At 42.6% G+C, this 13,167-nt stretch overlaps 1 protein-coding gene across 2 annotated transcripts; it reads right to left on the bottom strand.

The window, feature by feature from the left end:
- Nucleotides 1-4,930: 4,930 nt before the first annotated feature.
- Nucleotides 4,931-13,167, bottom strand: LOC121547338 (outer mitochondrial transmembrane helix translocase). 2 transcript variants are annotated; one of them, XM_041858549.2, is made up of 10 exons: nt 13,105-13,167; nt 10,329-10,514; nt 10,100-10,198; nt 9,707-9,827; nt 9,378-9,578; nt 9,140-9,246; nt 7,378-7,467; nt 7,036-7,086; nt 6,814-6,950; nt 4,931-6,637 (listed from the first exon to the last, which is right to left on the bottom strand). In XM_041858549.2, the coding sequence occupies exons 2-10, from the start codon at nt 10,500-10,502 to the stop codon at nt 6,517-6,519; spliced, it is 1,101 nt and encodes a 366-aa protein (XP_041714483.1). In that variant the 5' UTR covers nt 10,503-10,514; nt 13,105-13,167; the 3' UTR covers nt 4,931-6,516. The 2 variants fall into 2 exon arrangements, with proteins under 2 accessions (XP_041714483.1, XP_041714482.1); XM_041858548.2 differs by lacking the exon at nt 13,105-13,167 and adding an exon at nt 10,721-10,740.

Here is a 13,167-nt window from a genome sequence, read left to right as displayed (position 1 = left end):
CAGCTTGTGACATATTTAGTGACAGGTATCTAGGCCACACACCTGGATCTGGCTTATGGCTGCTAAACAGTGCGCAAAGTTGTGCCAGTTGGACCGGTTTTCATGAAGCTTATCCATGTCACTAACAAGGGCTCATTGAGGAGTTGTGTCTAACAGTAACAGTGAGCCGCTATGTACTATGGGAGTCACTGAGCCCATGGGCCAATTGAATGATGCTCATTCTGGGCAGACCTGGGAGAGGCCCAGCCAGGCCTGTGTGTGAGGGGTTGCAGCCAGCGAGCAGTGGGCCTGACTGCCAATGTATGAATGAATAGACCTTTTTGTTTTCCCAACAACCTGGTCCGCCTGCACACAGTATGCGAAGCCACAGAGATGCACTTAGGGAGGCTGGACAGAGAATTACTAGAAAAGGCTGGAGCGACATTAGTGTACCTTTTTATATCCAGATGATCTGAAAGACATTCCATCCAATGAAAGCTTCCCTGGGTTGGGGTTATCTATATCATTCTAGTGTCTGTGCCTGGTGGTCAGTAGTCGGAACCCTTTTACATCTAACAAGGACCTGATGAGCTGTAAACTCTTTACAATCCTTCCCATTGCATTCAGAGTAATAGGAGACAGCTGTACAGGGGAGTCCAGAGTAGTGCAGCTATTGGGGCAGGGCAGCTCACTGTAGCATGGCTTCTTTCAGCTATTTCACATAAGCTTATAGAGGGATCATATGGCATTGATCACGTGTCACTCACTACTTGCGTTCTCCCACCACCTTCTAATTTATGCATAAGGCCCTTTCCAAAGGAACAATTAATTGCTGTTCTCTAGTTTCTCTTATCAAAACTAAACAAAGACAGACATATTGTTCTTCTTGGAATTTAAACATATGGGAAGGTATACTTGTCTTGGGAATGACTTAATGCACACCTTATCAAGCTGTAACACTACATGTTACAGCACAGTTATGTGTTTCCCAGCTGACTCAAATATTGTGTGTTCAGTTGCAAACCCCTAAGGCAGTATTTCTTTCTCTTGTACTAATAGCTCAATTATAAATGTGCAGATGTGTTATCATGCGGTCTCTCTGTGGTTTCAGGATTTTCAGAGGGTCACTAACGTGGGGTACCAGGCTTACCATGTGAGCAGGTCCAAGCGAAGCCAGTGGTGGGCACCAGAGAAGGCTTCAGAGGCTGCACTGTCTGGCTCACAGGTAAGCAAATAAAAACCTCTCTCTCCAATACTACACTACATAGTTTCATATAAGCCTCGTTGGATAATGGATGTATTGTAAATATTGACTATGTCACTGTGTACAAAGGGTTTGTCAGGTGCTGGAAAGAAAACCGTCGGCTTTGCCCTGGAGGAGTACTTGGTTTTCCCTGCTACTCCTTGGACGGGGATAACATCCGACCGGAACTGAACAGTAACCTGGGCTTCACCTCTGTGGACAGGGAGGAGAGCATCAGGCGCATCGCTGAGGTGGCCAAGCTGTTTGCAGATGCAGGATTGGTCTGCATCACCAGCTTAATTTCCCCATTCACTAAGGTGAGTGAGTGACACAGTTAAACAGACACTGTTCAATTCGCAATTGAGATACTCAATTGGAAACTTATCAAAGGGCCATCTCTAAATCATCCATTGTGATAGATCTGAGCTCTGGCTTGTATAGCTGCTATACTGTGTGTCTGCATTCACTTCTGTTGGTATATGGTCTTAAAAACCTGTTTTTGTTATGGAAGCAAAATCAAGATACCAAACATGTTGATTTTTGCTACCCAGTCTCTTCCTCCGAAAGGACCGAAATGAAGCCAGGAAGATCCATGAGCACTCTGGGCTGTCGTTCTTCGAGGTGTTCATTGACGCTCCTCTGGAGGTGTTTGAGAGCAGGGATGTTAAAGGCATCTAAAATAAGGCCTGTGCTGGTGAGATTAAAGGTACTGATCAGACTGACTCTGCCCTCTAGTGTTCCAGTACTCTTTTACGTTACATTACAGAGCAACATTTTAACAGTATAGATCATATGGCTTCAAAGTCTACTACTTTACATGCTATTAAACAAGCAAAGAGAGTGGGTCATAGAATGTACAGCTACAGCACTAAAGTAGTGTCAATTACTGACAAGGTCCTGAACAGGTATCCTAACCCTCTCCCCTCAGACTTTAAGGGCATCGATTCACCCTTTGAGAAGCCTGAGTCACCTGAGCTTATGCTGAAGACCGGAGAGATCTCAGCGAATGAGTGCATCCAGCAGTTGGTCGAGCTGCTGAAGGAACAGGTGAGTCTATCTATGGCTCCTGAGACCTTGTTGGGCCTCGTCTGTCTGTGGTGTAGCTAAATCAGTATTTTCAAATTACTGGTACTGCCCTATCTCTACCATGAGGAAAATGTCCTAGTCATTGGACAATATTATCCAAATTAGTATTTTCAGGCTCCTTTGAACAGTGTGAACTTGTTAATGTACTAACACATTGATCCCTTTGTTTTGTATTGTGCCCACTAGTGTGACAGAGGAAGTGAATGAGCTCTTTGTGCCAGAGAACAAGCTTGACTTGGCACTGAGCGACGCCAAGACACTGCCCACCATCAGCATCACCAAGGTAACAAATCCTTCTTGTATGCACGTTTTTGGGTTTGATATGTACAATCTTGAGTAGACTTAACTGCTGGCACTTTGAGGCAAGTAACACTGAAACATGCATGAGAGCATCAGCTGTTCCGGACGACTGTGTGATCACGCTCTCCATAGCCGATGTGATTAAGACCTTTAAACAGGTCAACATTCACAAGGCCGCAGGGCCAGACGGATTACGAGGACGTGTACTCTGAGAATGCGCTGACCAACTGGCAAGTGTCTTCACTGACATTTTCAACCTCTCCCTGTCTGAGTCTGTAATACCAACATGTTTCAAGCAGACCACCATAGTCCCTGTGCCCAAGAACACTAAGATAACCTGCCTAAATGACTACCGACCCGTAGCACTCACGTCTGTAGCCATGAAGTACTTTGAAAGGCTGGTCATGGCTCACATCAACACCATTATCCCAGAAACCCTAGACCCACTCCAATTTGCATACCGTTCCAACAGATCCACAGATGATGCAATCTCTATTGCACTCCACACTGTCCTTTCCCACCTGGACAAGAGGAACACCTATGTGAGAATGCTATTCATTGACTACAGCTCAACGTTCAACACCATAGTGCCCTCAAAGCTCATCACTAAGCTAAGGACCCTGGGACTAAACACCTCCCTCTGCAACTGGATCCTGGACTTCCTGACAGGCCACCCCCAGGTGGTAAGGGTAGGTAACAACACATCTGCCACGCTGATCCTCAACACGGGGGCCCCTCAGGGGTGCGTGCTCAGTCCCCTCCTGTACTCCCTGTTCACCCATAACTGCTTGGCCAGGCACGACTCCAACACCATCATTAAGTTTGCTGACGACACAACAGTGGTAGGCCTGATCACTGACAACGATGAGACAGCCTATAGGGAGGAGGTCAGAGACCTGGCTGTGTGGTGCCAGGATAAAAACCTCTCCCTCAACGTGATCAAGACAAAGGAGATGATTGTGGACTACAGGAAAAAAAAGAGGATTGAGCACGCCCCCATTCTCATCGAAGGGGCTATAGTGGAACAGGTTGAGAGCTCCTTGGTGTCCACATCATCAACAAACTATCATGGTCCAAACACACCAAGACAGTCGTGAAGAGGGCACAACAAAGCCTATTCCCCCTCAGGAGACTGAAAAGATTTGGCATGGGTCCTCATATCCTCAAAATGTTCTACAGCTGCACCATCGAGAGCATCCTGACTGGTTGCATCACCGCCTGATATGGCAACTGCTCGGCCTCTGACCGCAAGGTATTACAGATGGTAGTGCGTACGGCCCAGTACATCACTGGGGCCAAGCTTCCTGCCATCCAGGACCTCTATACCAGGTGGTGTCAGAGGAAGGTCCTAAAAATTATCAAAGACTCCAGCCACCCTAGTCGTCGACTGTTCTCTCTGCTACCACATGGCAAGCGGTACCAGAGCGCCAAGTCTAGGTCCAAAAGGCTTCTTAACAGCTTCTACCCCCAAGCCATAAGACTCCTGAACAGCTAATCATGGCTACCCGGACAAATTGCATTGCCCCCACACCCCACCCCAATCACCTCTACGCTGCTGCTACTGTTTATTATTTATGCATAGTCACTTTAACTCTACCCACCTGTACATATTACCTCAATTACCTCGACCCACCGGTGCCCCCACACATTGACTCTGTACCGGTACCCCCTGTATATAGCCTCCCTACTGTTATTTAATTTTACTGCTGCTCTTTAATTATTTGCAATTTTTTACTTATCCATTTTTTTTTCTTAACTGAATTGTTGGTTAAGGGCTTGTAAGTAAGCATTTCACTGTAATGTCTACACCTGTTGTATTCGGTGCATGTGGCAAATACAATTTGATTTGAAGTACTGTAGAAATCTAGGCTTTTTTTATTTATTTTTTTACTCCTTTTTAACTGTTTATTATTTCAACTAGAAATCGTTTAGTTTGATGAGTGGGTCAAAAGGAATCTGTAAGCAAGTAAAGTACTTTTTAATTGGAAGTCATTGAGAGAAATCAATATGAATGATTTATTAACAGATCACTTTTGTTACCTATCTATGCATCTTAACTTCCAAGGTAGTAACTTAAAAAATGCATGATAGATGTTTTTTAAGCTGTGAGAAGACAAATGATGTAATTCCATAGATGAGTGACCAAGAAGTTTGTGGTATGTGAATGGAAGGGGTTTTAACTACTCTTGTGTAATGGAATGAAACTTTATTTATCAAGTGATGCCATGTTAACTCATGTTCTTATACTGTATTTACCTTTTTATATTTCAGAATACTTTTCAGAGTATAGGAAATGTCAAGCAAATAAATTATTACATAACATTAAAAGATGTATTTGTGTCATTTATTTTAGCTGACACCAGAATTCAGGGTACTACAAAGGCAGCGCATCAGCCGATTGTTAAATGGCAAAGAAGACAATATTCAATTAAAATATTAGTCACAATCAGGAACTTATCAACAATACCATTATTTAATATAAAATAAAGTAAAGCAAGCATATTTTATCTAAACAAGAGTTTAATAATAAACAAAACAATTTCCACTAATCCTCAAAACTATATGTCCACAGAAAACTTGTCATTCAAGTTAACTATGAATTGGCAATCACACACATTCAATAGATTTACAAGTTCCAATGGCTGTTGCTTGTGGGAGATACTAGAAGTTTGTCATGAATAAATAATCAATCACCCAACAATTAAGCATCCTGGTCATCATAAGGGATCAACAGAAACTATAATGCTGCGTTCACGGGCTAGTCAGAACTCTGAAATTTCCGACTTGCTAACTGGTTGAACGCGGCACATGTATAACTACAACAAGTTAGCAAGTCTGACATTTACGAGTTTCCTAGTTCCGACTAGCACATGAATGCGGCATAAGCACATGAATGCGGCATAAGCGACATGACAATCAGCGCAGGAAGTATTCACAAGCAGTTTCTATATTCTACTGTAAATGAAACCTGGACTAACAAGAGGTCATAAAAATGACCTGAAAGCACAACACAGACACACAACCTGTCACACAGGTTTCCTGATCTATTGAAGTTTTAAAAACAAAAGTAAACTTGAATAATAAATACCTTAACATTAGTAGCTCGTGATATTACAGCTCTAGCCTGCTCTATGTATTTACTATAAAGAAATGGAAGGCCATGACACTGTAAACTTACCCAAACATCTTTGCATCGTGTTCTCTTCACAACATCCACAGCGATAATTCACTTTCAATGAAAAGTTGAATTGCTCTTTTTGATATAGAAACATTTATCATGCATGATAAAACGTATGATCTAATTCATATAATTCAGACATCCGAAAACCACTCATTGTATAACACTTAGCTAATAGTCAAAGGATGACAGTGCCAACTAAAAGTAGCACATTCTATTACAGATGTTACACTAGCTAGTTTGATTAACAGCTTTCCTGAAAACATTTTTCTGAATAGCCCTAAATATACAGTACCAAAATAAACATTTGATGTTCAGATAAAATGGAAGGTGAAAGCCAAAGGCTAAATCAATATTGCTGTGTGTGTGTAATAAGGACGAGCATGTGTACTGTCAAACCTGAAAGGATCCAAAGCTGTGCTCATATTTTGCAGTCTGAGAGCATGCTTCGGTGAGATGTTGGTTGAGCAGATATGCATAAGAAACTAATGCCAACATAAGTATCATGTAACACCTAACTTCAAGATAATAAATTGCATTTTGACCGAAACATTTAATGTGAATACATTGAACCAAATGTTCTTAAATAATAAATGAAGTAAAATGTTGAAGTGATATTATGTTAGGCATTACATTATTATGTGTACCGCTTCATGGTTTCTATCAGTACTCTTCATACATAAGGAAAACATATCCAGAGGCTTAATAGTTCTCTTTTGCACGTCAAGACTCAATCCATAGCAGCATGCATCAGTACACTCTGTCCCCCTGCAGACTTGGACTTCCTCATCTTCTGGATGGCCCTCTGCATGTCCTGCTGCTGGATGGACCGGATGTAATCCTCTTCTAGACTGGAAGGGTGGTGGGAGGGAGACAGAAGACAAAGAAAAGGTCAGTATCTTGCTGGTAACTGCAGAAGGCACTCTAATTGTGTGAAATCTCTAATCACTACAAATGCTCATATGTAAAGCCAATGTAAGACAGTGGTAATGGTCATCACGTTAGGGCTCGAGAAGGGGTGTGGTACCTGTCATTGGCATGGGTGTTATGGACAAAGTCCCGCACACAGAGCAGAGCAGCGTCCCGACACAACTCTCTGAGGTCACTCCCTGAGAATCCATCAGTCTCCTTCGCTATCTCAACAAAGTCAACAGTGGGCTCAACCTGGGATATGCATGGGGAGGTTTAGTGAAAACACACACTGACAAAAAGCATAACTTAATTACCATGACTTACATGTAGAACTTACATTTTCATTTTCCAATATGAGTTTCAAGATTTCTTCCCTCTGCCTGACATTCTGCAAGAAGATATTTTTAGCAGGAATTAAATACATTTCAGGTAATCTCATATAGTACTGCATAATCATAATATAATATGCCATTTAGCAGACACTTTTATCCAAAGCGACTTACAGTCACGTGTGCATACATTTTTACGTATGGGTGGTCCCGGGGATCGAACCCACTACCCTGGCGTTACAAGCGCCATGCTCTACCAATTGAGCTACAGAGGACCACATATCATAGTACATATTCATAGTACTGTGTATATACACTGATAAACGTGTACAGTTTGTGAATATACTCACAGGCTGATTTATGTGAAATCTTGTGGGCATTCTCCTCAGAATGGCAGAGTCTAGATCCTGTGGACGGTTAGTGGCCCCCATAATGATGACCTACATGTGGAAAAGGTGAGAGGCAAGTGAGAAACAGACTCAACCAGACAGGTGTCACATGATCCTTGTATTTTATTCATGATGGACCTACAGTGAGGGAAAAGTATTTGATCCCCTGCTGATTTTGTACGTTTGCCCACTGACAAAGAAATGATCAGTCTATAATTTTAATGGTAGGTTTATTTGAACAGTGAGAGACAGAATAACAACAACAAAAATCCAGAAAAATGCATGTCAAAAATGTTATAAATTGATTTGCATTTTAATGAGGGAAATAAGTATTTGACCCCCTCTCAATCAGAAAGATTTCTGGCTCCCAGGTGTCTTTTATACAGGTAACGAGCTGAGATTAGGAGCACACTCTTAAAGGGAGTGCTCCTAATCTCAGCTTGTTACCTGTATAAAAGACACCTGTCCACAGAAGCAATCAATCAGATTCTAAACTCTCCACCATGGCCAAGACCAAAGAGCTCTCCAAGGATGTCAGGGACAAGATTGTAGACCTACACAAAGCTGGAATGGACTACAAGACCATCGCCAAGCAGGTTGGTGAGAAGGTGATACAGTTGGTGCGATTATTCGCAAATGGAAGAAACACAAAATAACTGTCAATCTCCCTCGGCCTGGGGCTCCATGCAAGATCTCACCTCGTGGAGTTGCAATGATCATGAGAACGGTGAGGAATCAGCCCAGAACTACACAGGAGGATCTTGTCAATGATCTCAAGGCAGCTGGGACCATAGTCACCAAGAAAACAATTGGCAACACACTACGCTGTAAAGGACTGAAATCCTGCAGCGCCCGCAAGGTCCCCCTGCTCAAGAAAGCACATATACAGGCCCGTCTGAAGTTTGCCAATGAACATCTGAATGATTCAGAGGAGAACTGGGTGAAAGTGTTGTGGTCAGATGAGACCAAAATCGAGCTCTTTGGCATTAACTCAACTCGCCGTGTTTGGAGGAGGAATGCTGCCTATGACCCCAAGAACACCATCCCCACCGTCAAACATGGAGGTGGAAACATTATGCTTTGGGGGTGATTTTCTGCTAAGGGGACAGGACAACTTCACCGCATCAAAGGGACAATGGACGGGGCCATGTACCATCAAATCCTTCCCTCAGCCAGGGCATTGACAATGGGTCGTGGATGGGTATTCCAGCATGACAATGACCCAAAACACACGGCCAAGGCAACAAAGGAGTGGCTCAAGAAGAAGCACATTAAGGTCCTGGAGTGGCCTAGCCAGTCTCCAGACCTCAATCCCATAGAAAATCTGTGGAGGGAGCTGAAGGTTCGAGTTGCCAAACGTCAGGCTCGAAACCTTAATGACTTGGAGAAGATCTGCAAAGAGGTGTGGGACAAAATCCCTCCTGAGATGTGTGCAAACCTGGTGGCCAACTACAAGAAACGTCTGACCTCTGTGATTGCCAACAAGGGTTTTGCCACCAAGTACTAAGTTATGTTTTGCAGAGGTCAAATACTTATTTCCCTCATTAAAATGCAAATCAATTTATAACATTTGACATGCGTTTTTCTGGATTTTTTTGTTGTTATTCTGTCTCTCACTGTTCAAATAAACCTACCATTAAAATTATAGACTGATCATGTCTTTGTCAGTGGGCAAACGTACAAAATCAGCAGGGGATCAAATACTTTTTTCCCCTCACTGTACCTGGCAGTTGTAGTCAGTTTCCAGCCCATCCCACAAGCTCATGAACTGAGCCTTCATCATGGCTGTGGCCTCGTGGTCAGAGCTGGAACGGCTTCTTAGGAAAGAGTCTGGAACAGAAAATTACAGGATCAACAGGAGATGGTGATGATCACTACATAACAGGCTTAGCTGAAGAACCCAAACAAGATTTCAAAGTACTGTATACCAAAGGAAGGGCAATGGTAAAATAAGCATTTACCAATCTCATCTATGAAGATGATTGAGGGCTGGAGCTTAATGGCTAGAGAGAAGACGGCAGCAGCCAGTTTCTGGGACTCTCCATACCACTTGTCTGTGAGGGTGGAAGGCTGCAGGTTGATGAAGCGGAAGCCAGCTTCTTTGGCAGTTGCTTTGGCAATCAGCGTCTTTCCACAGCCAGGTGGTCCATACAGCAGCACACCTGTTATCATAATGAAGAGGTACGAGGAGTACTAAAGACTGAAGGTGGTCTGTTGAACCTTAATATGCATTGTGTCTCTATCATTACCTGTATCAATAAACTAATATTTTATGAAAGAAGAGACTCACCTTTTGGTGGCTGAAGCAGTCTGGATCCCTCAAACAAGTGTCTCTTCTGGATGGGAAGTATGACAGTGTCTTTCAGCTCAGTGATGACCTCATCTAGGCCAGCAATATCACTCCATGTGATCTGTAGAGAGAGCATCACATCAGTTAGTTATGAGGCATAGACGGCATACACCGAGTATACAAAACCTTAAGAACATCTGCTCTTTCCATGACATAGACTGACCAGGTGAATCCAGGTGAAAGCTATGATCCCTTATTGATGTCACCTGATAAATCCACTTCAAATCAGTGTAGTTGAAGGAGAGGAGATGTTCCTAATGTTTCGTATACTCTGTAGAATGTTGTAATGAAGTTTGGGGTTCAAAAAATGGTGTATTGATGCAGCTCTCTTACCTGCATGGTCAATGGGTCCACCAGATGTGCTGCAATGCTCATCTCATACTCTGAGAGCTTGACATTCTGCACACCAATCTGCTTCATGAGTTTCTCTGCCTAAAACCCCCAACTGTAAATAGTCATCTACCTTTGCACATTACAATAAAGTCCCAACAAACATGATACATATCCACAGAAGATGCTCAGAATCAAACAGGTCAAACTTCTCAATATTTTAAAACTTCACCTGTTTCTGCGCTTCCATTTTCTGTTTCCTTGTGGGATCAAGGGCATCAACCATCCACTTTATGGTGAAGTAGGTGACTGCACCAAATATAGTCAGTCGGAAGAGTAAACCAATAACTTCATTCCGGCCCAAGGGCCGGCCAACACTTTCAGTTGGAATCTCCTTCAACACCATCTTCTTAGATGTCTGCGGGATTGGAGAAAAAAATAAATTCTCCCAACTTGATCACAGTTGACATTGAACAATAAAGCTTGGCTAGTAGCTACTATGGCCAAAACTCCATCCCACCAAAACACAATTTTCACACAGTATTATTCCATCCTCATAGTGTGGAAATACACTTGGTGTACAAAATATTGAGAACACGTGCTCTTTCCATGACATAGACTGACCAGGTGAAAGCTATGATCCCTTATTGATGTCACTTGTATCATCCACTTCTGGTAGAGAAATGAACATTCAATTCTCTCAAAACAGCTTTGGTGGACATTCCTGCAGTCAGCATGCCAATTGCATGCGCCCTCAAAACTTGAGACATCTGTGGCATTGTGTAGTGCAGGGTTCTTCAATTCTGGTCCTGGAGGGCCGAAACACTTCTGTTTTTTATTTCTACCTGGTAGTTAATTGCACTCACCTGGTGTCCCAGGTCTGAATTAGCCCCTGATTAGAAGGAGAGGATGAAAAGCAGAGGTGTTTCGGCCCTCCAGGACCAGAATTGAAGAACCCTGGTGTAGTGTGACAAAACTGCACATCTTAGTGGCCTTTTATTGTCCCCAGCACAAGGTGCACCTGTGTAATGATCATGCTGTTTAATCAGCTTCTAGATATGCCACACCTGTCAGGTGGATGAATTATCTTGGCAATGGAGAAATGCTCACTAACAAGGGTGTAAACAAATTTGTAGACAACACTTGAGATAAATAAGCTTTCTGTGCTCATGAAACCAACACTTTACATGTCGCGGTTATACTTTTGTTCAGTGTATAAACAGAGGAAAATCAAGTTTGACTGCTCTGGGTCTTTAACAGTCTATTTCTAAAAATTATTTTACAATACAGACAATCTAAACTGTGAAAAGACTACTAGCTAGCTAGCAGTTTCACTTTGCGTGTTACAAAACTGAAAGTTTGGCTTGACCTAACCCATTCATAGACGCCAACTACCTTTAGCACCTATTGACGATAGTATATTCTGGCCGCTGGAATTTTGTTAAGATCTCGACGCTTGCGGTACGGTTTTGGAAACACAAGGTACTTTTTTCTAATGTAACCTAGGTCTCTTTTTAAAATGCGCCCTGTATAGTACAACATTAATATACACACATACGTTAAAATACAAAAACACAGTCATGGCACAAATAGAACATCACAAATCACCCAGAAAAGGTTACATTCCCCCACAAACAAGGGCCCTATCAATACTTAAAAAATTGCCCGAACAACACCAGAATATCAAGACGACGCTTACTTTCATATCAGCGAGAAATAATTTTCTAAAAACTAAAAGTTCAATTACTACACACCTTGATAGGGTTAGTGTTCCCACAAGGCCATAATGTTACAGCGCTTGTTTACGAAAAGACAAGAGGCGACCACCTGTGCTAATTATCAATCTCCGAACACCTGTGTATAAACGGAAGTGTAGTTTCGTCCGATGGATCTATGCAAAACTGCTACAGTAAGTTTATTTTATTAGAAGGATTCGTTCTCGCTGATGGAAGATAAGGGCCATATGTTTTGAAAGCCATATGGCAAGCATTGATTGACGTTTCTAAACGTTAAAAAACAGTATCAAGATTGTAGTTCACAAGAGGTAGTCGTGGGCGAAGCTAACGGCATTAATGGCTGAAAACTGTAAGAAGGCAGAATGCCTCAGTTTGAAAGCTAGGTTAGTGTTATGATTTAGAGTTTAGAGGAGGGACGCAAAAAAACGTAATATCTGTTGGCATAGCGGATCAACAAAGCAAGAAAGAGGGTGACAGCAAAACCAAGCCAGCACAAGGTATGTGTTGCTATAGTGATTTCAGTAAACAATCAGTGCAAATCAACATCGGTAGAAAACAATGCTACCACAGACGGCAAAAGTTGAAATAGTTTAACTTTGTCCAGTCTACTGTGGCGGCTGACGGCATTCACCGTCGGCATTTACAGTCGTGCTTGAAAACAATGACATCCGGTTTGCCGTCTACCATGTAAACACTGCATTAGTATTCCCACATGGCCATATCGCCACGTTACATCGCTTGTTCACGGAAAACATAGGCGGCCACCTGTGCTAATTAACTATCTAGCGTGATCCGAACACCTGTGTGTATGCGTAACTGGGGAGGATGTGTAGTTCAACTGGAGACACACAGCTTGTGGATCTGTGCAAAACTGCTACAGTAAATGTATCTTTATTTGAATGATTATTTCTCGCTGATATGAAAGATAAGGGGCATATCAGCATATGTTTGGAAACCCGGTTTAAAAGCGATGATTGACTTTTCTAAACGTTAAAAACACAGCGTCGGAATTGTAGTTCACATGTATGCGAATGTAACCGCTGAAAACCCTATATGGAGAAGGGTTTTCGAGAGCTAGCTTTGACCTTCCAGTTAGCATGCAGCCTCATGCCAAAATTAGTCGTTACTTTGTAGGGGAACAAATCCCGCTAGCCCGGCCACCTTGTGAAATGTGTTGGATTAATCCATCTATTTCTAATAACATTAAACATATTTAGAAAAACAAATAAACCATCATCACAGTTTGCTCATGTGAACTGGCATGACACTCACCTCGCGCTTCCGACTCTTTACTCTTGTCCGGGGGTTGTCAGCGTGAGGCTCCGCGCAATTTGC

This window comes from Coregonus clupeaformis, chromosome 31 (genome assembly GCF_020615455.1).
Source record: "Coregonus clupeaformis isolate EN_2021a chromosome 31, ASM2061545v1, whole genome shotgun sequence".
NCBI classification, from domain to species: domain Eukaryota; kingdom Metazoa; phylum Chordata; class Actinopteri; order Salmoniformes; family Salmonidae; genus Coregonus; species Coregonus clupeaformis.
Note: the sequence above shows the minus strand (reverse complement) of the source record. Positions and strands in the feature narration are given on the sequence as shown.